The following is a 27,530-nucleotide window of genomic DNA, read 5'->3' as shown; positions in this document are numbered from 1 at the left end:
AAGAAGGGCTCTTCTGAAGAGTTCGAGAGGTTTTAAGCAGAGTCCAAGTAGAGTTCCTGTCTCTGCGATCCTTTGCCATGCAAAGGTTGGAAGGATCATATCCAGTGTGTTTCTGAGACAAGAAGAACTTGTCAAAGTCCCCACAAGCATTGGATTGGATGCCACAGGTCTCGTTTACCCAGATAGCATCCCAGTCTCCCAAGATATGGAGGCACTGATGGACTACGATGCAAGCAGGAGTTCCGAGGGCCAGGAGTCCTTTAGGCTGTGCCCATCTACAGCATGGGGAACAAGAGCTAGAATCCAAAGAAGGTGGATTCTTCTAGAGTAACAGGAAGGCAGGCATGTTTCCTTGGGGGCATCTCAGATGACCCTAGACATCTCTGTGTGGGCAAACAATTTCTCTCAGGAAATCTTTGTTTCAAAATAAAGAAATCTGCTTGTAAAACATGTGAGCCTTGTTTGTGAGTGGAGGCCACCATACCAAGGGGACCCTGAAAAACAAAATCAGTTCTCCCTAAAAAAAGCCTGCTGACTGAGGAACTGAATCCACAGAGTAGTGCATGTTCTGATTCCTCCTTGTGTAACTGGTAGTACAGAGTCTTTTCACATTTATTCAGATGCCTGAATATTCTTTTCTTAAAATTCAAACAAATCCCTCCTGTATGGAGAAATTCTCTGTCCCCATATGCCAGGACAGGTGTGTTTCTGTACTAAATTTCCTTTAAGCTTAACATTTTAAATCAGCCTACCCAAAGTCATGTGTTGACAGTGGAGAAAGGTATATTCCTTCATGAAGCCCTCTAAAGTACTCTCTGGAAGAGTCTTGTTTTCTCAGTTGATCCACTACTGGGAGTCCATAAGGGTTTCAAGCATCCCATGGCAGTCCTTAATGCAGCAGCTATCCTGTGTGATCTCAGCTCTGGTCCTGGATCCACATTGCTGGTAGGAAATGTTTTGCAAGGAACCATAATCCCTGTTGGTTTGTTCTTTTCTAGATGTGGATGAATGTGGCACAATCTCCGGCGTGTGTGATGGTGGAGAGTGTACCAACACAGCAGGCAGCTACGTGTGCACATGTCCACGTGGTTTCATGACCAGCCACGATGGATCCCGCTGCATTGGTAAGGTGCTAAATAGCTCTGAAACCCAGACCCCACATCATGACAGTGATTTACAGACTGTTCCAAAAGAATACATTGCTCATGCAATAGCTGGAAAATGCTGGGTTTGTGTTCAGTCCTTACATGTACAATGTCTGGCTTCCACGGTTTACCACAATCACAGATTTTGTTGCTGTCCTCCTTGGCTCCTGTGGACCAGGGCATATGCCATTTCCCAGCCACAGAGACTAACTTGGACTGCTGTGCTTGAAGTGCTCCACGGGGGTCCTGCTGGAGACACTGAAAGGAGGACTGAGGTGGAAGGAGTCTGGATAGGACAGTGGTCAGTGAGAATCACAGAATTGTAGGGGTTGGGATGGACCTCCAGAGATCATCAAGTTCAACCGCCCTGCCAGAGCAGGATCCCTACAGCAGGTAAAGAAGGATCCTTGTGCTCCTACTCCTTTTTTACCACATTAGACATTAGCCAGACAGAGACGTCACTACTCTCTGTGCAGTTGAATTTGCAGGCACGGTGTGTGGTTGTGGTCAGCTTCAGATGCAGTGTGTAGGTCCAAGAAAATGCCTACAGGCCTTACAGCAGCAAAGAGGGGCACAGTTATGGGGAACATTCTGCAACATTCATCCTCTTGCTTTGCAGAGGTGAAGGAGCAGGAAAGCTTGCTCTAGACGTTTGCATAATCAGTGCAAATAAATGGTGACTTTTATCATCTCCTCTTCCTTCCTGCTTAGAATACAGGTAATGGCTCATAAATTTCTTCTGCCTTAAGCTAATAATCAGTAGGGCTTAGGACTCACTTGGCCTCATCTCACAGAATTCAGACTTTCAATATTGAGTTGCTTTGCACTGAGCTGACTGTCTGATTTCTTTCTGTATTCAGTAGAGAGGAGGTGCTTCCAAAGCCTGAGGCAGGGTGCTGGGGGTGCCTATTCCTGCACATATGTAGAGCTTGTCGGCTCACAGAGCTGCTGCAAAAGCTCTTGCACATTATCCTATAGCCCAACTTTTAACCATGTTATCCAGTTACTGGCAACAAAATGACTTCCAGGCCCATATGGAAATCACTGTCTTGCAGTCCTCATTCTGTAGACTATATGAAGGACTTGGTTGGGCCAGTGTGTGCCACTTGACAAGCTCAGACATATCCGTTCACTCAGTCTCAGTTTGGCTCTATTTTGGCTCTATTTCAAAGCTTTCCAGAACTGGCTTGTGTCCAGGCAAGCTTTCCCCAGGCTTACAGGCTGTTTTGCCTCCAGACTACAGAGCCTGGAATGAATCTTGCATGTTTAACAGATCAAAATTCCTTTCCAAGCCTTCTAAATATTTGATGGTCCATTTCTCTATGTAATAGACAACAGTTTCTATAACAAATAGATCAGCTCTCTGTTTACTTGCTCTCAGCAGGGGCACTCACTTCAGTCAAAATGAATCCCAAGGTTTGTCTTCCTGTTCAACAAGTTAATTTGCCTTCAGAAAGGCAAGAATGCAAGAATACATAAAGAGGAACTGTAACTAGAAAAGCAAGGATCATTCTCAGTGTCATGGAAAGTGCTAGGTACAACTTTCTTTCAAAAGACCTGGAAATTAATACAGAAAAAAAAAAAAGGTAATTTCCAAGCCTTTTTTTATCCCCAGAATCTGCAATAAAAATTAATCATGCTCCAGTTCCAGAAATAAGAACTTATAAAGTGTAACGTGTGAGTCACCTTGTTTGGGCACCTAATTTTAACAAGAATGAAATTCCTTTCCTCACTGTTTCCCAGGCCCTGCCATAAGCCCTGCGGGGTGTGATGGCTGACTGATGAGTCAAAAGAACATTTCTCCACTTTCCTTGAAACCAAGTGCTTCAAGAAAGGAAAACTAAATAAAATTAGAAAGCCAACATTTAAAAATAGTCCAGCACTTAGCTGCAGTGAACTATAACTGTGTCTAAATTCAATGCATCATGCTGTAGCCATTTCCCTGAGCTGGTGTGCTGTCACATTTTGGGATAGGCAGTATTTTTTCTGGCAGAATGCACAGTTACTATAAAGTGCTGTTGCCGCGGGGTCTGTATTTCACAAACTCTGTTTATATCAGCTGAGGCGGTTTTAGTGCTCATTTTGAGAGTTTAAACCCATGAATTACATTCTGTGAAATCAATCAAAGAAATTGTTTGTAAAATTGCATGTTAATAAATAATGTGGCCACCGTTAGAACAGCATCAGGAGAGAGCAGAGGAGACTGCTGCTTCTCAGATATTTACACTGGAAAGGACCACATGTGGCCCATGTATCATGGGGCACCCACACTGACTACGCTGTGACTTTACAGTGGTAACCTTGATATATTCCCATCCTTTTCCCTCCCTTTCTAGTAAAATAAACATCTTTTTATTGCATTTGAATAATTTCCTATAGTTTTTGCAGCTGAAACAGCACGACACTGAGCTTGAGTTGATCCCAAATCTCATTAGCCGCCTTCCTCATTGAAAATACAAACAGTGCCGTAGCTGGAGAAAGTCCATCATAGTTTGAAATGAGCATTTGTTGAATGATTCAACCACCTGTGCTTGACAGAAAGAATCCAGTTCCACATGCGTTCATAACAGTTTCATTCATTTAAAAGACAGCCTCAGTGTTTTGCAGGCAGCAGAAGAATCTGCTCTATCAGGCTGTGAGCTTTCTCTCTCTCTCTCTCTCTCTCTTTTTTTTAAGAACAGCTTTAAAAGCATACATTTCAAATGAGAAAAAGACTTCCAGATGCATTTCCAGTCATGTACATCATGTCCCCTTGTTCACTGCAAGTCAGCACTCTGGCACATTGCAAATCAGCACTCCTGCACATTGCTTTCTTTGCTTTTATTTCCCCAATAACGCAGCAGAGCTCTGACAGAGAGATGTCTTATCTTTCCTTGGGTAACATTGGCAAGTTTAATGCCTCAACTTCCAGGTAGGACTAGATCTTGTTTATTTTGCAAAATCCTGAGCTTGGAGGAGGTTGTGAGGGTTTTGCTGAAGGCAAAACCTAGTTCCTAGTGGGGAACCCCTTCTGACTGCTTTGGTCATTGTCCAGGAAGGGAAAGAGAAAGAGGAAATAGGAGGAGATAATATAAGGCCATGAAATGGAAACAGGGAAGGGGTGTGGGGGACATGGTCTCATAATGGTCAATAAGGAGCAGGATAGACCATGACAGGGAGACGAGAGAGACCATGAGCAGAGCCCTCAACAACTCCCAGCAGTTCTTAAGGTAAGAGAGATGGGGATGACTCACAGCAGGTTTGCTTCAAGGTGCTCTTGCCTTCAGTCTCAGCACTGCATCAAGCATGAGGTTATGCATGTTTACTTGAGTAGTTCCAGCCATTGCTTTCTCTCTCTACTACCTGCTCCCATAATGTTAAGAGGTGGTGCTGCACCCAGACACTGCAGTTATACTGCCTTGTGCCACTCCAGTGCCTTCTTGTGATGTTTTCAGCTCCTTTGGCCTGGTGGAAATTTTCCTTTTTCCATTTCAAATGGAAAATGGTTTATTCCCTTAAACGAGAAACAACTAGAAGTAAATTTTCAAAATTATTTCTGTGCTGACTTTTTTTCTTTCCTTGAGTGATTTTTATGAGCTGCTCATGACTAAGCCGAACAGACTTTTTAAGTACATCAAAATAACCCTATGCTGTATGCAATTCCTGTCTCTTCTGCTGAGGCCAGTTTGTTTCCAGGTGTCTGAAAACCTAAAATAAGTGTCTGCTGAGCTTCTGTCACTCACACATTGGTTCGTGGCAGATCTTAGACACCTTGTGCCCACCACAGAGATGGTGTTCCCATAGAAAGAGGTGATGTTGACTTGCCATGATGAATGTCCTCTACTACACATACAGTGCACGTTGTAGTATTTGGCTTGTTGCAGGCGTCAAGGCACACTTGTACTCTGAGATACTGGCTCTGCCACAAGGGCACAGACACCAACAGGCAACTCCATCTCAGAGTTGTTCCTGTCCCACAGTGATATACAGGCTAGACTCCATCTCCTGCTCCTAGTAAAGCACTGTTTCTGAATCAGAGACCACCAACAAACCTGTGGCTCTGTCCCCTACCTCTGTGCACTGTGTAATCTCCTGTGGAATTTTACTTCCTTTCTCACCTGCAGCGTTATCCAACGTACTGAGATCCTTGTGGCCTGTTCCCTTATCAGCTGCAGTGGGGAGAACAGAAGCATGCTGGCTTTGTGCTTGCACCTCCTGCATGTGGGTGGTCCTGCAGAGGTCACGGAGGGACTGCAAGGACCCACTGTTCCTTCCATCCACCCCTGCCTCTGCCCAAGGCAGCTCCAGATGGGTTTTCAATTAACTCTGGCCTTCATGTCTGAGAGAGATTATTACAAAGTGCAGCAAAGACAGCTGAATTTAATAAACATTTGTCCAGATGAGTAAGGGCTTTACCATTCTCTCCATTACACAAATTATGTGACCTCCCTGCCTTGTCAAACCTGTCATCAAATGTCCATCTCTAGGAAAAAAAGTTGCATTCTCCAAATCACTTCTTGCTCATTAGCTGTCATATTGTATCTCTGCCTTCATGACGGCAATCATCCCACAAAAGAGCAGAAGGGCCAGGTGGGATCTCTCCTGTCTAACTCCCAAAGGACTTATTGCAAACTACATGGTCAGACATAGAAATTCATCTAAGCTGTGTCCTAGGCAGCTGAATTCATTAAGCTGAATTCACACCAGTGGTTTGAGGCGGAAGGGTTCATGCAGCTTTTCCAAATGGTCCCATTATTCTGCCCTGGCTTGTTCAGAGCGCAACTGCTTTTTGGAGCACATGTGATGTTAAGCACTGCTTCCAGTCTGTCAAGGTGATGTGGAAACACAACCTTCTTCTGGACTCAAGCAGCTGCTGTCAAAACTTGCAAAGATAAGGACTTTGCTTTTGCACTCTTGTCACTTGCCAGAGGTCAAGGGCCTGAAATGGCTTGACCATCATATAGCTAGTAGCTTGTTCCATTAGGATTTAATCCTGTGTTGTATTCAATCCCCTCGCTCAAATTTCCATTCTCCATTTTTTTTTTGGAAGGATCTGGTGGATAATGTTTCTGATTAGAGGAATGGTTAATGTTGAGCTCAGTGCTGCAGATGGCTAAGGAAAGACCTGCTGGTTTAGTCACCCTGTCTTTAAATGGGGTCACTGTCCTCTGCAAGTCCCCGAGTTGTGATTAGGGAAGAGATGTAACCAGAAGCCACAGATCAAACAGTTCTGTGCAATTAATTTCAATTATATTTTAGGAAAACGTCAGCCTGCTGGCTAATGTCAGTGTAGAGGCACAAACAACAAATCAGACCAGACTTTTCCCCCTCATTAATTTGCTTGAGAAACAAGGACAGGAGACAAATGAGTGGAAGATTCCAGGTTTTCCTACAGGGCTTGGTGCCAGACAAGGGCTGCTAGACATTTGAAAGACCCTCAGACTCCTGGGTCTTGTCCAGAAGCCACACACACTGAACAGCAGTGCCAGGCTTGGTGTCTGTGGCTTTGGCTGTGCTTGCAGACTTTGACCATCATCCAGGGCTTGTTCTCAGCGCTCAGTCCAGGCGATGGGAACTAACCCATGACCTGCAACAGGCTTCCAGTGGGAATGGGAGGTGATCCGACTAGAAGGAGGTTGGAAACAACTGCTGTTGGTTAGGGAGAGGTGCTGGGACCTGGCAGGAGGCAAAGGAAGTGGGGCATGTGCCAATACAGCCATAGTGGAAAGGAGAGGGAGGGCCTTGGCTGGGATGTGCTGTCCCACAGTGGACAGTGGTGGCTGTGGAAAGGTAATTGCTTAGAACAACACTGGGGATCACTGGCTAATGCTGGAATAATTGTACTCCCATCCTTAGCTTCACCACAGAGGTGTAGGAAATGCTGACCACCTTGGTCTATCAGCTCTGTCCTGCAACAAATGAAAACATGAGAAAGGAGCAAGTAGTCAAGCATATAGCAGGAATGGTTAGGGAACTCTCATAATAGTAGCACACTGTTCTGGACTGTTCTTATCATAGTAAAGTAATTTTACTGGCAGATATTAGAGGAAAATATATCACGCTGGAGACAGCAACATGAAAGATAAGCCACATTCCAGACAACCATGCAGATTTTTATGGGCGCATTATCCAGGCTCTTGTTCATTGCTGGAGAAAATACATAGCTCTTGGTAGCGACTCAGTTGAAAAATAACACTTTGTAGCTAAGGATTAGCTCGTCTGTTGTATCTGCTGTAGTTTCTCTTGAAATAAATAGGAGGCATTACTTTCAGAGTAACCTACACATGTCATTTTCCAGAGGTTACTACCATTAAGCTACACTGTAAGGTACTTTCTTTCCAGAAAATATTTGTCTGGATGAATTTGCCTCCTGTTCTATGCCATTGCCAAGAGAGCACAGTGTTACTCAGGCTGTGCATGAGACTGGTGTACAAGGCTCATGTCCAGAGTGTGGGAGCTATAAAAAGAAACTCCTTCAGGTGCAGAGATCTGAAACCTTATCTCTTCTACCTAGCAAAAGTGAGGTTCTGGAAAAAAACAAAAAAAAAAACACAAAAAAAACCAGACTGTTCACTGTAACTGCTATACTAGCTCATCTGAGTTGAACAGAAAGTTTAAAGGCTGCTGTAAGCAAAATTTAGTGTTTGACCCCCTAGGTTTACTAGAGAGCCTTGGATCCTTGTGTACCTCAGGCATTATAATTAATTACTTGGTGTTTTCTGCCTCCTGTTCCTATCAGGTCATGATTCCTTTGAATTGATTCTAATTCATGTCCTGAAGCCTGACAGATTTTGCCTTTATATTTCTGCCTGTTGCTGTTAACAAGATATTATTGACTAACTCTCTGCTACTTCATCTGATTTGGTAGTACTTTAATTGCATAAAGGGTGTTTCCATATATATTGGCTTCCATTTTCACCAAGCTTTCTTTGTTTCTAGACTTCATTGGAGGTCTGAATTACTTCTAATGAAGTATTTGAGCCATGAAATGGTAAGGAGAGGCTTTGTCCCAGTCTTTGCTTAGAGGTGATGAGGAGACTCCAGACTCCAAAGAGTCCCTCAAGCACTATTTGTGGGTTGCTTCCTTCTTAGGCTACAGTCTAGAAATTCAAATGCATTTTAAAATAAAACGAGGAAACATAAGATGAAGTGGAGTATGTAGTCTGTTTTCTTCTTTGTGAATTCATCCAAAGTCTGCTGGGTCAACTTGTTCTTCCTTCAGGGCTCGGGGCAACAAAAAATGAAGATAATCCAATGGAAAGGAATTTGTTCTTCTACTGGTTCTTGGTCAGGCTGCTCATAGTGTTTAGGAACCTAAATAGGAATGTGGGATCTAATACGATCTAACACTGAAGAAGGAAGCTAGCCCCCACAGCCTCCACAGTCGCAGTGTGCTCTAGATGAAGGTGCTGGAGAACACAGGAATCTGGGAGGATGAAGAAGAACAGAGGTTCAGATTTGGATATTAGATAGCAGGGAGACACACCATTGGGAACAGTCCCTTGTGACCTGAGAGTATGATGAAGTCACGCTCTAAATTGTCTCCTCCTCTTCCTCTCTGCAGACCAACGGGTTGGGACATGTTTTTCTGCTCTGATTGGAGGCCGCTGTGCTGGGGACCTCCCTGGCCAATACACCAAGATGCAGTGCTGCTGTGACTCAGGGCGTTGCTGGGCAATTGGTCAAACTCCAGAAATGTGCCCTGTCCGAGGGTCTGGTAAGTGCAACACAAAGGTTCTCCACCTGCTGCTGGGCCCACCTGTGGCTCTGTTATCCTGGTGACACCCCAGGGATGCACAGACATGGTGAACTGTCAGCATAATGCCCAGAGAAATATGGCATGGAATGATGGATCTTATGCCTGGCATTCATTTGAAGGTGAGCCTGGTGAGTTCAGCCAAGGCAAGAGTTTATCCCTTTCCTCTTCCCCCTTCCACTACCTATGGCTTTCACCAAAACTGAACTTCAGTTGGGCCAAATGACAGTGAGATCAGGCATCAGGAGGCCTTCAGAAGGCACAACACTGTAGCTATCTATATCTCTCTGCCTTTTTTCCTTTACCGCTGGCAAACCCCACAGTCCCAGTCTGGAACTTGTCTTTTCCTGCTTGAAAGGTACTCCTGGTACCAGCTGCCCAACACACCACAGGAAGCCAAACGCCCTGGAAGCTGTATCTCACCATCTTTTCTACAGTGTTGGGCACTAAAGCCCTCCTCACCCACCTCCCCTGCTCCCATTAGCACCCATGCTGTTTGCTGTGTGCCTCTCTATCCCTCTGCTTCTGTTCCCTTCACTCTGGCAGAGGCAGGAAAGGTTTTATTGCACTCTTGGAAGAGCACTGAGGCAGATGCTTTGTTTCAGATGAATACCGCAGGCTTTGCATCGAAGGACTCCCAGTCGTGCCAGGGTTCCCTGGGAGCTTTCCAGGAATTCCTGGATTCGGGCCCAATGGTGTTGGGCCAGGACTCAACGGGCCTGGAGGCATCGGACCAAATGGGGCAAATGGACAAGGCGGAATCCCAGGTCTGCCTGGAATGGGCCCGGGAAGTTCAAGCATTGGTAATTAAAATTACTGTCTTACTGCGCTGACCCGGTTTGGCTGCCTGTCTCAAAGCATACACAGCATGTCTGCCTGTGTGCCAGCCCAGTCCTCCGAGTCCTGTACACATGAGCAGAGCACTAGTACTCTTAGCCAGATACAAGGTTTATTTTGACACTGAGGGAGTGATGGGATGTGACACTAATGCTGTGCAGAATACTGAGCCCAGAAAGAGATCAAACAATGTCTCCTGGCAGGGCAAGGAGGCTGAAGCTGGCTCCAGTGCAGAATAACTTTCTAATTACCAAACAGGAATGATGCGCTCACATCACTGCCTTCCTCTCTGCTTCCCCTAAACAAACTGTGTTTCCCACTGTGTCAGACACTATTTTAAACACATCTCTGTATAGCTCCTTGCCAAGTACTGAGGCTTGTAAAAGTGCACCGGGTGTCAGTAAATACTAATCCCCTTCATGCTTGCTGTGTAATCCTAAGCATGCCCATAGGGTGGGGTACACCGGGTACTACAGCACCCACTGAAGGTTCTGATGCAGCTGAGTTTGTGCCTGTAGCACAGCGGTGGTCTTTAGTGACCGTGCTTCAAGGAGACAGTAAAAGGAAGGGAACTGTGTTTATCCGTCTGATGCCATCTCTGTGCTTTCCAGGAACTGCGACTTTAAATCAGACCATTGACATATGCAAGCATTTCACCAATCTGTGCCTGAACGGACGCTGTATCCCCACCCCATCCAGCTACCGCTGTGAGTGCAACATGGGGTACAAGCAGGATGTGCGCGGAGAGTGCATTGGTGAGTGGAATTTGCTGGATGCATGCACACACAGGTCAGCCCCCACTGTGCCCCAGCCCCATGCCTATACCAAAACCACCTCGAGCTCCCATTCCGAACAGAGTTCCCCACAAGAAGCTACACTGGGCTCATGTCAGCTATTGAAGCATGAAGAAGACGGAATGTATTTCTGACCAGCAAGGATGGCAGCTTTCCTCTGGTAGCCATAACCTTGTCATTGGCTTAGCTGCTTGACACTGCTCGAATAACATCCCAGTTTAGAGTAAACCTGTGTTCCCACTCCTTTGCTCAGTGGGCAGAGCTTTGAAAAAGAAATTCAAGAGGATATGTTGTCTGGCCTCCTGATGGCAGATCCCTTTCTTTAGCTGCACTCTTTCATAAGTGTGTACTCAGGCCTGACTGACCTTATGCTCCCAGCAGCTTCAGGTTTGAGCTCCCTGTGATGGAGTGTGACTGCTTTCTCCCTTGCTGGCCGTGCTGTTGATGGGCACAGCAGCTCCCAGAAGCTAGACTTTCCTGGAAGCACTGTGTGATTTCCCTGCATGACAGTGACTCACAAATTTATTCTTTTCTCCTTGCAGATGTAGATGAGTGCTCCAGCAGCCCCTGTGTACATGGTGACTGTGTGAACACACCTGGGTCCTATCACTGTAAATGCCATGAAGGTTTCCAGAGCACCCCAACAAAGCAGGCTTGCATTGGTAGGTCTTTTCTGTGTGTTGCACTAGTGTCAGCAGGATTATCAGAAAGTTAAGTATGAAAAGAGAGTGTAAAGGGGAAACAGAGTGACAAATTCCCAGCCAGGCATGTGATGGCATTCAAAACAACTCAGCTGAGTTGCTAGCAGCGTCCCACGACCTGTCTGGGAGAAGCAGTTTCCTCTGCCTTTAAATACCATAGAATTGGCTAACAGCAGTCCAGGAACTTGTGAAGTCCTTTTAAAGAGATGAACTCTACTTAAAGATGATATTTTCTTTTGGTAAAAGAACTAGAATTTTGAGGAATTTCTCTATTAATTTAGAAGTAGTGGTTTCTAGAGAAGATCCATCATTGTCTTGCAGCTAAATGGTACTCCAGGTGAGGTACTAAATAAGAACTATTGGAAGAGAATGTCCGGTCCTCATTTTTTATTTTTATTTTTTATTTTGCAATCAATGGTTGGTCCACTTCTTGCATAACTTAGCACAGAGCATGGGGCAGAAATTTCTCACCCTGGCTTCCTCTTATTCCAAGGCTGATTTGTTTGTAGCCTATTTGTCGTGGAGTGTTACACAGAAGGGGCCATATTACATGGAAAAACTGCAGGGTGAGGCTAGGAGAAATGTGAGAAGTGGAATACAAACAATAGGGCATGGTAGAGTTTTCGGGAAATCACTTTATCTCCCTCTACTGGTATGATATCAAATGCTTCTGATGAAGGGATTTTCTAAGGATTTCCCAATGGCCTGACAATGTGAAAACATTTTCCTTATTTCCAGTGTAAATCTTTTAGTTGAAAATTAAGCTGAATTCTTCCTGGAGCTTTCTTCCTGGCCACAAAAATGTGCTCATCACTGTCTCCTTCTCAGCATGTTTTTATATGCTGGGAAACTGCAGCCTGCAGCCCCTCTGGTACTATCTCCTGTCTAGACTGAAAAATGCAATTCTCTCAGTCTCTTCTTATAAATAATCACAGAATGCTTGAGTCTGAGGTTTCTGATTGTGTCGTCATCCTTGTTTTACCTTGTCAACTCTTTCTATTTTGTCTTTATCTTTTCTAATGCATGGTGATAAAATTGGACATAGTTATCCACCTATGACCTCCCTAGCTGTCAGGAGAAGAAACTGTTCCACACAGCTTATGCAATACTATTCTGATAGTATAGCCTAAGGGAGGTTTCCTTCTGTTCCTAGCCGTCCCATTTCAGCTGTGATTCAGATCACTTTCTGCCAGGTAAATTCTCCACTTATAGCAGGGGTCTGCAAGGAGTCTGCATCTCACATTGCTGCAGGGACTGTTGACTTCCTATGATTTGCCCATAGAAGGGATCATCTGGCACTGGTGAGGTCCCACCTCAAGTACTGTGTTCAGTTTTGGTCACCTCAATCCAGAAAGGACGTGGAGGTGCTGGAGCATGTCCAAAGAAGGGCAGCAAGGCTGGGAAGGGCTTGGAGAATATGATTGAAGGAACTGGAGCTGTTTAGTCTGGGGAAGAGGAGGCTGAGGGGAGACCTCATTGCCCTCTTCAAATACCTGAAGGGTGATGGCAGTGAGAGTGGGCTTGGTCTGTCTCACTGGTGACAGTGAGAGGACAAGGGATAATGGCCTCAGGTTGCACCAGGGAAGGTTCAGGTTGGATATCAGGAAAAACGTCTTTACAGAAAGGGTTGTTAAGCACTGGAACAGGCTCCCAGAGAGGTGGTTGAGTCACCATCCCACATTCATTTAAAATCAGTCTGGATGTGGTGCTCAGGGACATGATTTAGCAGTGAGTTGCTGGAGTTGGGTCAGTATGGTTTGGTTGTGGTCAGACTTGATCTTGAAGGTCTTTTCCAACCTGAGCAATTCTATGATTCTATGATCCTTTCTTTCAGTAATTTGCTCATAGAAGGGGTTGTTTTTGCTTTCCCAGCTCTTGATAAAGGATCAGCAGCAATCCACTACCTGAGATATCCTCTTTTCTTTGTCTTTCATCTTTAGCCATAGGCATTTAATATCCTGTCTCCCAGAGAGCATGAGCACTGTGTTCTTGATCTATGACACAGCACCTTCCCTACTGCCATACTTCAGTCAACCACACTGTAACCCTGTCCAACTTGTTTTTTCCAGCTTCTGTCTGGGAAGTTCAGGTTGGATGTTACGAAAAGGTTCTTCACCAAGCAGGGGGTTGGGCACTGGAACAAGTTCCCCAGTGCCTGGTCACAGCCCCCAGCCACTGGAGTTCAGGAAGCGCTTGGACAACATACTCATGGCCTAATTTGTAGGTAGTCCTATGCAGAGCCAGGAGCTGCACTCAGTGATCTTTGTGGATCTTTTCCAGCTTAAAATATTCTGTTCTGTTCTCTTCTGCCTACAGTTTCTTTTGCTAAGGCACTGAGATCACATATCTGAGGCAGTTATTAGTGGGTCAGAGTCCATGGCTTTGTATGGATTTCTAGCTGCTACTGTGGGCTTAAACAGACCTAGGACAGTTTCAGATATAAGGAAAGCCTGGGGACAAAATGTTGACCAAGACATCATGGAAAGCCAGAGCCCAGCTCCCAAATGTAGTGCTATTCCCAGAGCATGCAGGGAACTTCCTTCACACTTCACCTTCTGCACTTTGTACATAATGGAAGAATGTGATACTGGAGAGACTGAGCATTTTTCTGGTTTTCTCATGGATCAGATACAACTGGAACTGCTCCTTAATCCACCTGTCGCTAATTTCCTATTTTTATCTCCTTACCAGATATTGATGAGTGCATAATGAATGGAGTGATGTGTAGGAATGGACGCTGTGTTAATACTGATGGCAGCTTCCAGTGCATCTGCAATGCTGGCTTTGAAATCACCCCTGATGGCAAGAATTGTGTTGGTAAGCTATTTTCTGATATGCTGTCATTCATCACCTTGGGAAATGGAGGCTGAGCTGAAACCGTGTCCTCCATGAGGGCTGGTGTTTACTTCAGTCTGAGCTGCGCTTCACAGAATCATAGAATGGCTTGGGTTTGAAAGGGACCCCAAGGATCATCAGGTTCCTTCCTTCTGGGTAGACACTGCTGTGGCAGAGTGCATCCTGAGAGGAGAGGTGTACTAAACTAGGAACGCATTTTTATAAGGTTGCTAATACTTCTGGAGTGTTCCTCTGTTTGTTTGGGTTTTTTTGAGATCCAGGAGCATCAGTGGGGATGGGTATGGAAGAAAGACATTCTTCATCATCTTGAGCGCTGCTGCCTCCAGCAGTTAATGTAAAAGTCAAACTGCGAGCTGGATCAGCTGACCAAAGTGCTGAGAGCAGCAGGGATGCATCAGGACAGCTATTAGCATCTATTGCCATAAGAAGCAATTTGACTACAAGATGGATGACAGAGTATTTGAGCACAGGAGAGTCCTGCTGCAGCTCTCAGACTCTGCTCATGTTTTCTAATTGTCCTCCCCAGATCATGATGAATGTGCCACAACCAACATGTGCCTCAACGGGATGTGCATCAATGAAGATGGGAGCTTCAAATGTATCTGCAAGCCTGGTTTTGTGCTGGCTCCCAATGGGCGCTACTGTGTTGGTGTGTACATCTCTGAGCTTGGTCTCTGTCTTGCTTTCTTCCCACCCTGCCATCTCTGTTGCTGGGGACTTGCAATGGATCTGAGGCCAAGGGAAACTGAGAGAAAGCAAAACTGTTGCCATGCATCTCTGGCTCTGCTGCCATAAATTCCCCTCTCCAGGAGAATGGACACAAGGGAAAATGTTTTTGCACCTCCACTACATCAGTGCCATTTTGAGTTTAAATCCTCTTTCCATGCGAGGTAAAGTAGACCTATGGGGCTCTCTGTGGCTTACATAGTGTAAGCTGACAGCAGTCTTCTCCACATCCTCACCAGCCTCTTGAGTATATTCCACGAGGATTTGTGTGTCACCTGCCAAAGACAGAGAGTTTAGGATATGAAGGCAGAGTGGAGAAAGGAATAAGAATGTAGCACTCCTGTAATGCTGCTGTGACACAGTGAATTTTCTAGCTCCCTGCTCCATTAACATAGTAGGGCCTGCTCTGAGAGGGACTGGCTCTCAGGAGACCTTCAGTCCACTTTTCCTTTCCTTGAATCAGGGGACACGATGCTCCTGACTACAACATTGACTCCCCTGTAGACTCCCAGTTCTCCACGCAAGATAAGCCAAAGCTGCTTTCTGTGTCTGCATGTCCAAGGTTAGCTAACAGCCACTCTGTGGTTCTCTTTTCAGACATTGATGAGTGTGAGACACCAGGAATCTGTATGAATGGCTGGTGCATTAACACAGAGGGCTCATTCCGATGTGAATGCCTTGGCGGCCTGGCTATCGGGGTGGATGGACGGGTCTGTGTGGACACCCACATGCGCAGCACCTGTTACGGAGGCATTAAAAAGGGCACGTGTGCCCGTCCTTTTCCAGGGGCAGTCACCAAATCTGAGTGCTGCTGTGCGAACCCAGATCATGGCTTTGGAGAGCCCTGCCAACCCTGTCCTGCCAAAAACTCTGGTAAGTTCCTTTTCCATTTGGATTTGCAGGAATGTGCACAGAGACGTTGGGAGTCTGTGATAGGTTCTCCATGAGATGCCCTGGGGAGCCTGGCAGTGGTATGGTAAGGCCACGGGCAGGGAGAAAGGGGGTACCACCTTGCAGTCAGAACGTTTAGGTTGGATCAACAAGCAAACCTTATACTGATCACATTGCAGGGATTCTCAGTTTTGGATTCCTGACTATTCCTAAAAAAGTATCAGATCTAAAATACATATTGCATAAGTGTAAACAGACACTATTTAAAAGTTTGAAACTCCACAGATGACACTGTAGCAAGCACACCATAAATTCAGTGTCACTTGCAGTTAATTTAACTGTACTTAAATTATCCAGAAAAGCTCATGACACTACTGTGCTTTCTACACAGCTGAATTCCAGGCACTCTGCAGCAGCGGCATTGGAATAACAGCTGATGGCAGAGGTATGTGCATCCTACATCAAATATTCTAGGTAGACACATCTGAAGTCACTGTCTGATGTTCCTTAAAGCTGTTTTTAGATGAGTGCATACATCTGTATGACTGTGGGAGCATGTGTCATGACTTAGTGCTGCGGAGGAGAGTTAGAGTGTTACTCACATGTATGTGAGAGCTGCAGGTAAGTGCAGGGGAGGTTGCGAAGGGTGGTTGTAATTGTATGCAGGAGCATACCTCTGCCTTAGTGAGATGTGACTAGGGTGATGTAGGGTGAATACCCTGAATGAGTAGCACCCAAACAGTATAATGAAGATGGACAGAATATTTTTTGACAGATTATCCAGATGGTATAAAGACACCCAATAATATAGGAAGGGCTCACCTGGAACTCCACACAAGAGGGATCTCCAACAAGAGATCCTCCCCTCCCCCCTTTCCTCCCCCCCACCGCCCCCCCCTGCCTCCTCCTCTCCTCCCTTCTCCCCTTTCCTGCCCCCTCCTCCCATCCTCCCCCTCCTCCCCTCCTCTCCCTCCTTCCCCCCCAGTTACATCCTTTTGCTCATTTCAGTCCTCTGCCCTCCATCTCCTAGGCTGCAGAACAGAAAGGTTTGCAGTCTCCAAAGGAGAGGGAGTTGAGAAGTATGTGTTGTACTGCATGAGACCTGTTGCCAAGGGGCTGCTCGGAATTAGCCAGCTGTGCAAGAGGTCAGGCAGGCAGCTCTGTGCCAGCCCTGGGCAGTGCTCAGATTATCAGGAGGAGTGCAAAGCAGCTGGATAACTATGGCCTTTCAAACCTTCCAAATGGGAATGAGCCAGAGGCAAATCACTGGTGGCTTCTTGGGCTTCCTTCCAGGGCACCAGTTCTTGGCCAAAATCATTCTCATGCTGATGATAATATCCATGCAGGATGCTAGTGTCAGACATGGCACTGGTCACCCTAGAGTTGGAGTTCCCTGTGGATGTAATTGAACTCCCAACTGCATGGAGACAAAGAACAGCAGTGTGTAGTGTCAGGGCGGCCCTGACCTTGGCTGGGCTTGCCATGTGGCACTATGGCACTGTGAGGATACTACTGTACAAACAAAACTTGCTTTTCTGTTGGGAGACTGTCTTTTGCTATGGTAGAAACTCTTTGCTTGGCAACCAGAGCTTTGTGTGTACTAAGCAGTTGGATCTGCCCATCTGGATACCATCCCTCTACCTTGCTCTCCGCATGTAGAGGCACGTGGTTCTGTAACAGATGTGGCACTCTCCTCTTAAGGACACAGCTTCCACTGTGTGGGAAGCAGGAGGTAGGTGATGGCTGACACTCTGTCTCTCATTGCCAGACCCCTGCAGACCTCACCCTGCCCACCATGCACATAGGTTGCCAGGGCCTACAATACCCACTGCACATCACTGTGGAGCTGCCCCAGAATTTCATAGGCTGAGGCAAATTTATCCAAGGCACTTTGGAATTGTTTGAAACTAAAGCTTTTACATCTTGCAGGCATTGGCCCATGGCACTAGCCTAACACACCCCTCTTTCCCTTGCCCTGCCACCATTACACTCTTCAGGGCTAGGAAGCCGTCAGGGATACCTGGTCTTCATAGGGTGCCAAGCTGCCTTCAAACAGTTCTTTATGTCTGCAGAAGGAAAAGAAAATTTAATTTGACCTGATCAGTATGTGTTTCAGCCTGGCAGCTTTAAGGTCAGAGAGTCTGTGCAAGTGCTCAGCTTGAGCACCACGGCTGGGCTAGGGGCTGCAAGGATTCAGTGCCATCAGAATGGCTTTGCTGTGACCATCTAGACATAGGCATGACCCTTTGCTGGCCCCACTGCCCACAGGGATGCCCTCCAGCATGACTGGGTACTGTTAACCCTGTTTTGCCCATAGCAGTGGACACCTAGAGCAGGGCTGAACATACATAGGTAGGTTGTTCATCATGCTCTGCTTACATCAGTTGTCCCCAACATCCTGCTAGCAGCACCTTCCAAACAGCTGCTTCTTCCAAATGTTTCCAATGAGTAGGACAGTTAAATGGTCTGACCTGAGTGTCTGGGACAGCAGTACTGTCAGGATACTGAGGAACAAAACAGGGAGACCTAGGCATACTCAGTGTGGTAATACATCTAGGCTCATCTCTACCCCTTGTACAGTTCTCTCCCCCAGAGCTCAGAATCCTGTGCTGGATAATCTGTGTATCCCCAGGACTAAGACACACAGCTCTGAAGTACCAAGAGGAGAGCAGTAAGCGTCCCACGGACCTACTGATTTATACCAAGGGGATAGGTAGGCCAGGAATGGGGATTTCTGCAGAGGAGTGACTCAGCTTCTTACTGGCATCAAGAAACAATGAGGAATTAGAGTGTGGAAGATTTCTGTGTCTGTGGTTGGCCATGATCCATCTAATTTATCTTCTTTCACCATGCAGACATCAATGAGTGTGCTCTCAACCCTGACATCTGCCCCAATGGCATGTGTGAGAACCTGCGGGGGAGCTACCGCTGCATCTGCAACCTGGGCTATGAGTCCGACCCCACGGGCAAGAACTGCGTGGGTGAGTTCGGAGCGGCCTGGATTTGGTGTGGCATAGGGAAGCAGCAGCTCATTGCTCAGTGCACATGCAGCAGCGAGGCAGTCCCAGGCCTTCACAGCACAGTTGCACAGGGACTTGAGACAATACAGCAGCTGATGCCCTGCAGCATCCCTGCCTTGTCCCGCTGGAAAAGGATGAGGAACTACATGAGAAATAGTGCATGTGGGATTTAACACACTTTTCATGTTGCATTGCCTTGAGGATGGAACTGGATCTCCTCCTCACTGTGTCCCTATACCTTGCTATAGGATCACTCTACAGTCAGGAGGGGCAGGCCTTTCTGGAACACAATTCAGGCCACCCCAGTTCTGATTTGAGGGATGCCATATCACCTACTGTCCACCTTTCATTTACTGGATGAGGAATGTGGATAGAAGGGAGGGGTAGGAGTTCTGGTGGAGGAACCCTGTGAAGGGACCTTCTTTGAGCAAAACTGTCAGTGGCACCTGGTGGTGATATCTAGGTGTTTGGTGGGAAATCTCTAGACTCCCAAGGAAGGCGAGGGGAGTGAGCTGCAGGAAGGATGCTGGGCTGTGTGTGGTGATCTACCTTAGAAATACCACCCAACTGGGCTAAGTCCATAGAGAGGTGCATCTCACTGCGTAGTTCACATATGTTATGCCCTGTGTAGTGTTGATCTGGGCATTCTCTACCTCTCAAGCTGCCAGAGCGCCGTAGGGCTGGCATAGCAGGAGGGTGGACACTGGTGTTGTAGCTCTGAAATCCTGTCTGTCTGCCCACAGATGTTGATGAATGCACCGTCAACCGTTTGCTGTGTGACAATGGGCTGTGCCGCAACACACCTGGCAGCTACACCTGCACCTGCCCCAAGGGCTTTGTCTTCAGGACTGAGACAGATACCTGTGAAGGTAATGTGACTTTAAAGGCAACAGAGAACATCTTTGTAAAGGATGAGCTGTGTCTTGTGATCCTGCCTGAGTGGAGCTCAGGGTTCAGCATGGCTTTGTTCTCTTTTGAGCACAGTGGTTATTTTTCTGGGTGGAATCTCACTCTTCATTCAAAATAGAGGACATCCAAACCCAAAACATCCTGGCTTTTTGGTGACCAAAAACTAGAACCATTTTCTTTAGGCTCCCCAGATTGTAGCTAAAGCCTAACCAAAATTACAAGCTTTGGGGATTTAATTGAAACCTTACAGTATGAATTGTGAGAGATTTGTTTCCCAACCACAAAGCCCCAACACAGTGGCACTTTATCCATGTGTTTAGACAAAACCCTCTTTGTCTGTGACAAATGGCAAGTGCTATGGAGCCTGACTTAGCTTATGAAGGCCATACTCAACACTGACTGCTCTATCTTAGCTAGGAGCAGCCCAGAGCAGGTGAGTCCATCATTCCCACATAGTTTTCATCATTGAGCCTCAATCCATCCGTTCCCCTCAGCCCTGTAGAAGTTCACTGCAGTGGCCTGTATTGTCAGTGCTGTCCATCTTGAGATGATGCATACTTGAGTTGTACATGCAGAATTCAAATGGCCTGGGCTGGTGACCCTCTGTACAGCTGAAAATCTCCCTTCTTCATGTTCTTTGCTGTTTGTCTTTCCTTGTACCTGGCCCAGAAGACTGGGTCCTGTGGCACTTTCCACAGTGACAGTCCTTCTCTTTCTGCAGATATCAATGAATGCACCTCTAACCCTTGTGTGAACGGTGTCTGCAGGAACAACGCCGGCTCCTTTGCTTGTGAGTGCTCCCCAGGCAGCAAGTTGGATCCCAGCGGCACCATCTGCGTGGGTAAGGAGATGGCCTTTGAAGGCAGATCTGGGACACTGATACCAGCCCTGCCCTGCATCACTCTTTGCTGTTCACCTGTAATCCTAGCTTAGGGCTAGAGATCCTCAGTGGCTTTCTTTTTCTCACCTTGCATTTATTTGTTTGTTGGTAACTATGAACATCTCTGTCATGCATCCAGGAAGCCTGAAAAGCTGCAGCTCCCAGCAATGCTGCAAGCACTGTCACAGAGAAATCCCTAATTATGCTGCAGCAAGACAGAGTGCAGACATGGGCTCTGGGGGGACCCTACAGGGCATCAGATGGTGGGTTCCCATTTACAAGATAGATCTGTAGTGTGCTGAGATTAAGGCATGCCAGGATTAAGTACATCCCTTGTTATTGAGGTAATGAGCAGGTACTTGTTTCCTAGATGGTTACACCTTGCAGAGCACAGCTGTATGATGACCTGGGATAGCAAGGCAGAGGGACCTAAGAGAGGAAGAAACAGGAAATGGAAAAATGGAAGGACTCAGAACTGTTGAAATAGTAGATGTATCAGAGAGCACAGAAATGCTGTTCTGCAGCATAGTGGTGGGACAGGGCTATGGGTAATAGCAAAGTTTGGGCCCATGCTACAAAATCCTTCACCCCACAGCCTGAAAGATAAAGTGAGGCCAAAAAAGCAATAGTCACACACTCAGAAATAGTTTTTCCTACTTGCTTCTGTGGAAATCTGTCTATTGTGAAGCTGGGAGCCTTGGCCAGTGACTGCTCTTCACTCACCTTTGCCCCTGCAGACAGCATGAAAGGAACATGCTGGCTGAACATCCAGGATGGACGTTGTGAGGTGAACATCAATGGGGCCACACTGAAATCAGAGTGCTGTGCTACACTGGGAGCAGCATGGGGAAGTCCCTGCGAGCGCTGTGAGATTGGTAAGGTTCTGCTTGGCAGGAAGGCAAGCTGCAGCCCATTTCTCTGCTAACAATCCTCGTTTCCTGTTTTCTTGCAGATACTGCCTGTCCCCGGGGCTATGCCAGGATGAAGGGGGTAACTTGTGAAGGTAGTAAAGTGCTACAAGACACAGAAGACTTTTTAATTGGGAACGTAGCCATTGTTTATTTGCTGTTTTTATTCATCTTTGAGTTTGGACACAACCTGCTGGGGCCCTGTGACTTTCATGTTATATCTTGCTTTGGCATTTGCCCTGAGCACTGTAGCTGGGGTGGTTTGTTACATACCGGTCATTCCCAATGTGTAACATCTGTGATCAAACACATTACTGATGTCTGTGAGTCCTGATGTTTCTCTGTGCCAACTGTGGACCTGTCAACAGGACTACCCTCTGTCTGCTCATCTCCCACATTACTTTGTGATACAGCCTCTTTGCAGATGTGTCTGTGTGTGGTTGCAAATGTGCCTGGAGGATGGTTTTCGGTGTGACAAGCCACCAATTTTAGCCAATTGGGCAGCTCTGGGCTCTTTCTGTATCCCCAGAAACCCCTTAAAGCCATACTAGTTGTGACTGCATGCCGCCCTCATGCCACTCTCTTGCTTTCCTGCCAACAGATGTAAATGAGTGTGATGTCTTTCCTGGTGTCTGCCCAAATGGCCGCTGTGTGAACACAGCTGGCTCCTTTCGGTGTGAGTGTCCAGAAGGACTGACCCTCGATGGCACTGCTAGGACATGTGTGGGTAAGAACACTTCGTCTCATCCAGACTCCTGATCCCCATCAGCCATCTCTACATAGCCCCAACAATGTGCTGTCATACAGTTCCCAAGACTGCTGCTGTCTGAAGCACAATATAATTGTTAGGAGCTGCCAAACCAAGCAACTCCATCAGAGCAAATCTGTCACAGCTTCATGCCTCCAGATCCATCCAGTAGTGCAACCATTGTTATTATGTAGACTTCATGGATGACCAGCTCCATGTGCTGCATTTTCAAGAGTACACTGCATCTGATCATCGCTGGCTGTTGCAGTGATTTAAGTAGATGATGTAACAGTTAATGACCCTGCCCCAGAGACCTAGGGAATCTCCTGGCTGGTTTCTTGCGACACCATGACAACCCCATGCACTTCATAGGGCATCTGCATTACTAGCTCCACAAGTAGATCCCATTTTTTGTCCCTGGAACCAGCAGTCACAGACCAGTCACACTCATTCTAGTAATCTTTAATAGCATCCCAACCAAGGTGGCCGTATCAAAATGGCCATAGCTGGGTATTGTCTGAAGGATGCATTCTGACTCCAGTCAGAGCTATTTGAAGGAGAATGCTAACTATGCCACAAAGCTGTTGTTCCAGAAGATGGCATCCCTGGCCTTCCCAGAGGTCAGGTACTGCAGGAAGGAACTCAGCTCTGCTGTCTCACCAGATGTGCGTGTGGAACAGTGCTACATGAAGTGGGATGAAGATGAGTGCACGGAGCCTCTGCCGGGCAAGTACCGGATCGACATGTGCTGCTGTTCTGTGGGCTCGGCCTGGGGCATTGATTGCGAAGAATGTCCTAAGGTTGGCTCTAGTGAGTACAAGGCCATCTGCCCAAGAGGACCTGGCTTTGCCAACCGAGGGGATGTGCTTTCTGGAAGACCCTTCTACAAAGGTAAGAAGGAAGAGAGGAGCTGCTAATTGTAGGCTGTCCTCAGCCCATCTCAACTACAGCTCAAGGAAGCTGCTCCCTGCTCTGGGACCGTAAGTTCATTGCAGTCATCCCCTCCCTGAAACACTTACTGTTCTACCTTCATGCACAGATGTGAATGAATGTAAAGTCTTCTCTGGCCTGTGCACTCATGGGACCTGTCGAAACACCATTGGCAGCTTCAGATGTATCTGTGGCAATGGCTTTGCTCTGGACGCTGAGGAAAGAAACTGCACAGGTAAGGGAAGATCAGCCACCCTCTGAACCACTCTTGTCCATCTTGCTGCCATGACTGCCTCGCGAGATGCTTAGTGAGGTGGTATCCAGAGGAGTCATGGGAATTGTCTGCTGGATATACACGGAAGCCAAGGGCAGGGTCACAAGCAGAAGGCTCCTCCATCTTGTGGGAGGAAGGATCAGTTCTGCGCCAGAGAATTCTTCACTTCTATCTCTCCCTTAAAGGAGCAGAGATCTTCGGTCTGCCTAGCTGGACCTGCCAGTCCAGGGAGATAAAATTCAATGTGTAGGAGAGGCAGCCCAGTGCCAGCCTGTCCTGTCACGACTGCTCTTCATTCCTCACAGATATCGACGAGTGCCGCATCTCACCAGACCTGTGTGGTCATGGCAACTGTGTCAACACGCCGGGCAGCTTCGAGTGTGAATGCTTTGAAGGCTATGAGAGTGGCTTCATGATGATGAAGAACTGCATGGGTAAGGGCTAGTCTGTAGGGTAGGGCAGCACTCGTGCTGTTTTTCAGTGTAGAAGGAAGCAGCTGGGAGCAGATGGGGGAAGGGTTCTCGTGGCAAGCTGCTCTCTGTGTGTGTTTCTGTCAAGCTACCTTTCTTTCTCATTCTTTTGGCTTAAGCTGGGTACTGCTGATTACAAATCACAGGACCCAGGCTTGCAGAGATGCTATAGGAAGTTTGATTAGCACTCTGTTCCCTGGTATCAAGCCAAATCTGTACATTGCCTTCTAGGGGTATCACAGGAGTCCCCATTCTGAAGTGATACCTGACCAAGCTGAGATCTCTTACTTGCTTAGATTGCAATGATAGAACTGGGCTGAAGGACAGCACCTGTAAGAGAGAAGGTCTGTGTGTGAGCTGAGAGAATCGTGGATGCTCCTGGGATGGCAGCAAAGCATATGCAAAGTGAAGTTAGGGGTTCATGCAGCATGGGAGTACGCAAAGTGGAAGGCCACATCCCCAGCAAGCATTGGCTTGAACCACTCCAAAGAAAGAAGGCAAAAAATACAAAGATGTAGCCTCTACCTCCCAACAGATTTTGTACCTTCTGTGGGCCAGTAATCCACCAGTGATAGGCCTGATGCTGACCCCACCAGGAGACAGTAGTACAACTGAGAGCAAGGACAGACTACAGTGAGGTTGACAGAAACTGGGGACACAAGTGGGAGCTTTCCCTCAGGGACATCTATTTATCAGAACCTTCTCAACTGAAAGCCAGAACTTTTTGTCCAGCACCCAGGCTGCTGGTGATTTCTGAGCTGGTGAAGGAGATTGGCCAACGAGGGCTCTGAAAATAGTGCATGGCCCAGGGAAGCATCCATGGCTCTTCTTGCCATGACACTGAATGGGACATCATTGGTCCTGTCCTGCCATGTCCTGGCCACAGTTCCCTCAGCTAGGGGAGCCCAAAGGAGAGCCCATGCTGAGAACTCAGAGAGTGCCTAAACATCCATTATTGAACCTCTTCTCTAATAGCTTTTTGTTCAGCTGCCTGCTGATTCTGCCTGCCTCCACAGTCTTCTTGAACTGCCCATACTCAGGCACTAGAAGTATTTGCTTTTAACCGATTTAAATGTTTCATTCTACTTTCAGCAAGAGCTCCCTGCTTCTTGGATGGAAGTATATAGCAAACATGACCCACATTGAACACACACAATGCTTTGATGATTTCATTAGCATTGTTCAAATTCTGCTTCTCCATACTGCAACATCTTGATTGTGTCCTTTCATCAGACAGCTGCTCTATCCACTTGGCTGATGTGCTTGTCCTTCCCTGTAAATCCTAACTTCCAAAGATCACAGCTGCACACAGTGGTCAAGATGTGGCACACAAGGGTTTTGTTTAGCAGCAAGGTATTCTTTCTGTTTTGTTCTCACAGCCCTTTCTGATGTTGACATGTTCTGTTTTTTCTTTTGGCTGCCACATCACACACCTGGGTGTGTGTACTGGTACTAACTAGTCCAAAATCCTGCTGCTTTTGCAGCCTGCTCAAAGCACTCAAGTCAGAGCCATGATTGCCTATTGCAAAGACACTCTTTCAGAATGATCAGAGCTTGTCCTCGCAGGCAGCCCCTGCTCCAAGAGTCTGCCTCACTCCTTAGAGTGCAACAGCTCACACTGTTACTAAATAATTGTAGCAGAGTTTAAATTCATCCTTCTCATGGACACTGCTGTCTTCCTTTACTAAGCCCAAGGCCTTGTCTTTCCTTTTTCATTTTGAATCTAGATTATATTTGACTTGTATCTTGCCTTGCACCAAACCTTGGCCACTGACTTCCCTCTTGTCTCAGCCACCATTAGCTGGAACCCAAACCTGGCATTGTCACTAATCCAAGAACAGAGTCCATGCCTGGTGCTTTCATTCCTGTCATGTGAGGAGACAGCCTTTGCACTTGGGTATCAGCTCGTGCCCAGTGGAGCTCTGCCAGTCCAGTAGCTTGAACTTAATGGCTTTGAGCTCCAATTCTCATATTTGTTTTTTAATTCTGTGTGACCACTCAGCTCCTTCTACTGCTTTTCAGCCTTCTCTTATACAACTATTAATTATTGCCACTGATTGTTTCCATATCCACACTCCTAAACATACACTCATCTCCAGGCATGAGTGATATGTTACATTCAACTCTTTTGTTTTCATACACCATTGCAAAATGTTTCTCAACTCATATATCTCCTCATGTAGTACAATCAAAGTTGTCCTCCTGTGATTAACCTGGTTCACCTACCTGCCCTAAATGCTGTCACAAATACCACATGGCTCATTTTAATCCAGTTACATATAGTTAATAACTGTTCCTGTTAGTTATATTGGCAACAAATCAGTGCTGAAATTAGTGGGCTTAAAATTTCCATTCTTAGACATAAACATGAATTTATCCATAGACATAAATGCATGACAAATTTTGATCTTTATAGCACTGCTTTGCCTCCTACTGCCTTTGCACATCTTAGAATCATGTGCCATTAAATCAAATGCCTTCATTAGCATCAGAACATGGAGGTGTCTCTTAAGTGCCATACATTACTCAGCAACAGATCGTGCATTTGATAAATCGGATTTCTTCCAGACCTGAATTCTGCAGTTTCATCCAGTTTTTTCTGCAGTTGCTTTCCACTGAATCTTTCCAAAATGACTGTTAATCTGGTCTCACTTGTCCATGGTATATAATCAGGTGTTTATTTGATTATTTGATTATGTACTTTAGTTGAGAATGGAATCTGCAACAGTTTCGTAGCAGCTTCTTCCCTTGAGGAGTGCATTGACCTTCTCTGTGTCCAGCCCCCCACATGTAGATTGTAGGAAGTCCTTCATGAGAATTGCTGATAAACCACCAGCATCCTTCTACCCCACTCTATTTCCATTTATCATTGTGAGGGCTTCCCTTCACTTGTGCATCTGATTATCCTTCATCCTCAGATAATTTATTTTCTCCCGTTGGTCAATTGCTTCTTTGTATTCTGTCACACATCTGTTTTCAATGTAATAATTTTTAGTTGTAGCTCACTACGTCCCATCAATGACCATTCTTCTCCACCAAGTCAACCAGACTGCTGCTGTCTTCTTAATTCCTGGCATACCATGTTCCACTTCTTATCTCCCTAGCTAGACTAACTTGTCTGGCTGACCTGGTCTTAATATTATGCTCTTTTTGCTTTGGCATGGAATTTCAAATGCCATCAATCTGTGGATAGATTCAATACCATTTATTTATGCTTCTTATTTAGTTCTCAGGGTTCTTTAATATGTCTCACTGACCTGCCACTGGAATGGATTTCTGTCTTTTCCATACAACTTACAGCCTGGATTGCAGCATCTCAGACTGATGACCTTTCTCACACTTCCCTTCCCACTTCCTGATTATGTCACAGTTCCCACTGATGACTGCTAATTTTCAGTAACGAGATTTCTGATGTTTTTATATAAAGGCATTGTGTTCCTCCCTTCCTTTCTCCCTTCCTTTCCTTAATTTCTTTCTCTCTTCCTTTCTTCTTTTCTTCCTTTCTTTCTTCCCTTCTTCCTTTATTTTATTTAATGCTCACTACTATCAAGATGACTCCACCCTATACATTTTTTCCAAGGTTACAGGGGATTGTGTTATCCCACCCTGAAGGTTGTTGTGTCATGATGACAGTTCATGGGCTCATAGAATAGCTTCTTCCCATTTGTGTTTAGTAAAAGATAATCTGCTTTATCCTAATTGAGAG

At 46.3% G+C, this 27,530-nt stretch overlaps 1 protein-coding gene across 1 annotated transcript in view; it reads left to right on the top strand.

The window, feature by feature from the left end:
- LOC136055511 (fibrillin-2-like) overlaps positions 1 to 27,530 on the top strand; it is a 118,193-nt gene that overhangs the window by 65,258 nt on the left and 25,405 nt on the right. The window contains exons 8-25 of the mRNA XM_065747300.1: positions 999 to 1,124; positions 8,689 to 8,841; positions 9,486 to 9,683; positions 10,329 to 10,472; positions 11,054 to 11,173; positions 13,904 to 14,029; positions 14,595 to 14,717; positions 15,392 to 15,667; positions 16,077 to 16,130; positions 18,541 to 18,666; positions 19,449 to 19,574; positions 20,336 to 20,455; positions 21,232 to 21,369; positions 21,447 to 21,497; positions 22,004 to 22,129; positions 22,814 to 23,041; positions 23,190 to 23,315; positions 23,660 to 23,788. Coding sequence (XP_065603372.1) covers positions 999 to 1,124; positions 8,689 to 8,841; positions 9,486 to 9,683; positions 10,329 to 10,472; positions 11,054 to 11,173; positions 13,904 to 14,029; positions 14,595 to 14,717; positions 15,392 to 15,667; positions 16,077 to 16,130; positions 18,541 to 18,666; positions 19,449 to 19,574; positions 20,336 to 20,455; positions 21,232 to 21,369; positions 21,447 to 21,497; positions 22,004 to 22,129; positions 22,814 to 23,041; positions 23,190 to 23,315; positions 23,660 to 23,788 — 2,490 coding nt within the window. The remainder of the gene's footprint in view (positions 1 to 998; positions 1,125 to 8,688; positions 8,842 to 9,485; positions 9,684 to 10,328; positions 10,473 to 11,053; positions 11,174 to 13,903; positions 14,030 to 14,594; positions 14,718 to 15,391; positions 15,668 to 16,076; positions 16,131 to 18,540; positions 18,667 to 19,448; positions 19,575 to 20,335; positions 20,456 to 21,231; positions 21,370 to 21,446; positions 21,498 to 22,003; positions 22,130 to 22,813; positions 23,042 to 23,189; positions 23,316 to 23,659; positions 23,789 to 27,530) is intronic.

This window comes from Cyrtonyx montezumae, unplaced genomic scaffold (assembly GCF_038088225.1).
Source record: "Cyrtonyx montezumae isolate F1298 unplaced genomic scaffold, pur_monq_1.0 scaffold_44, whole genome shotgun sequence".
NCBI lineage: Eukaryota > Metazoa > Chordata > Aves > Galliformes > Odontophoridae > Cyrtonyx > Cyrtonyx montezumae.
This window is presented reverse-complemented; position numbering and strand designations above follow the sequence as displayed.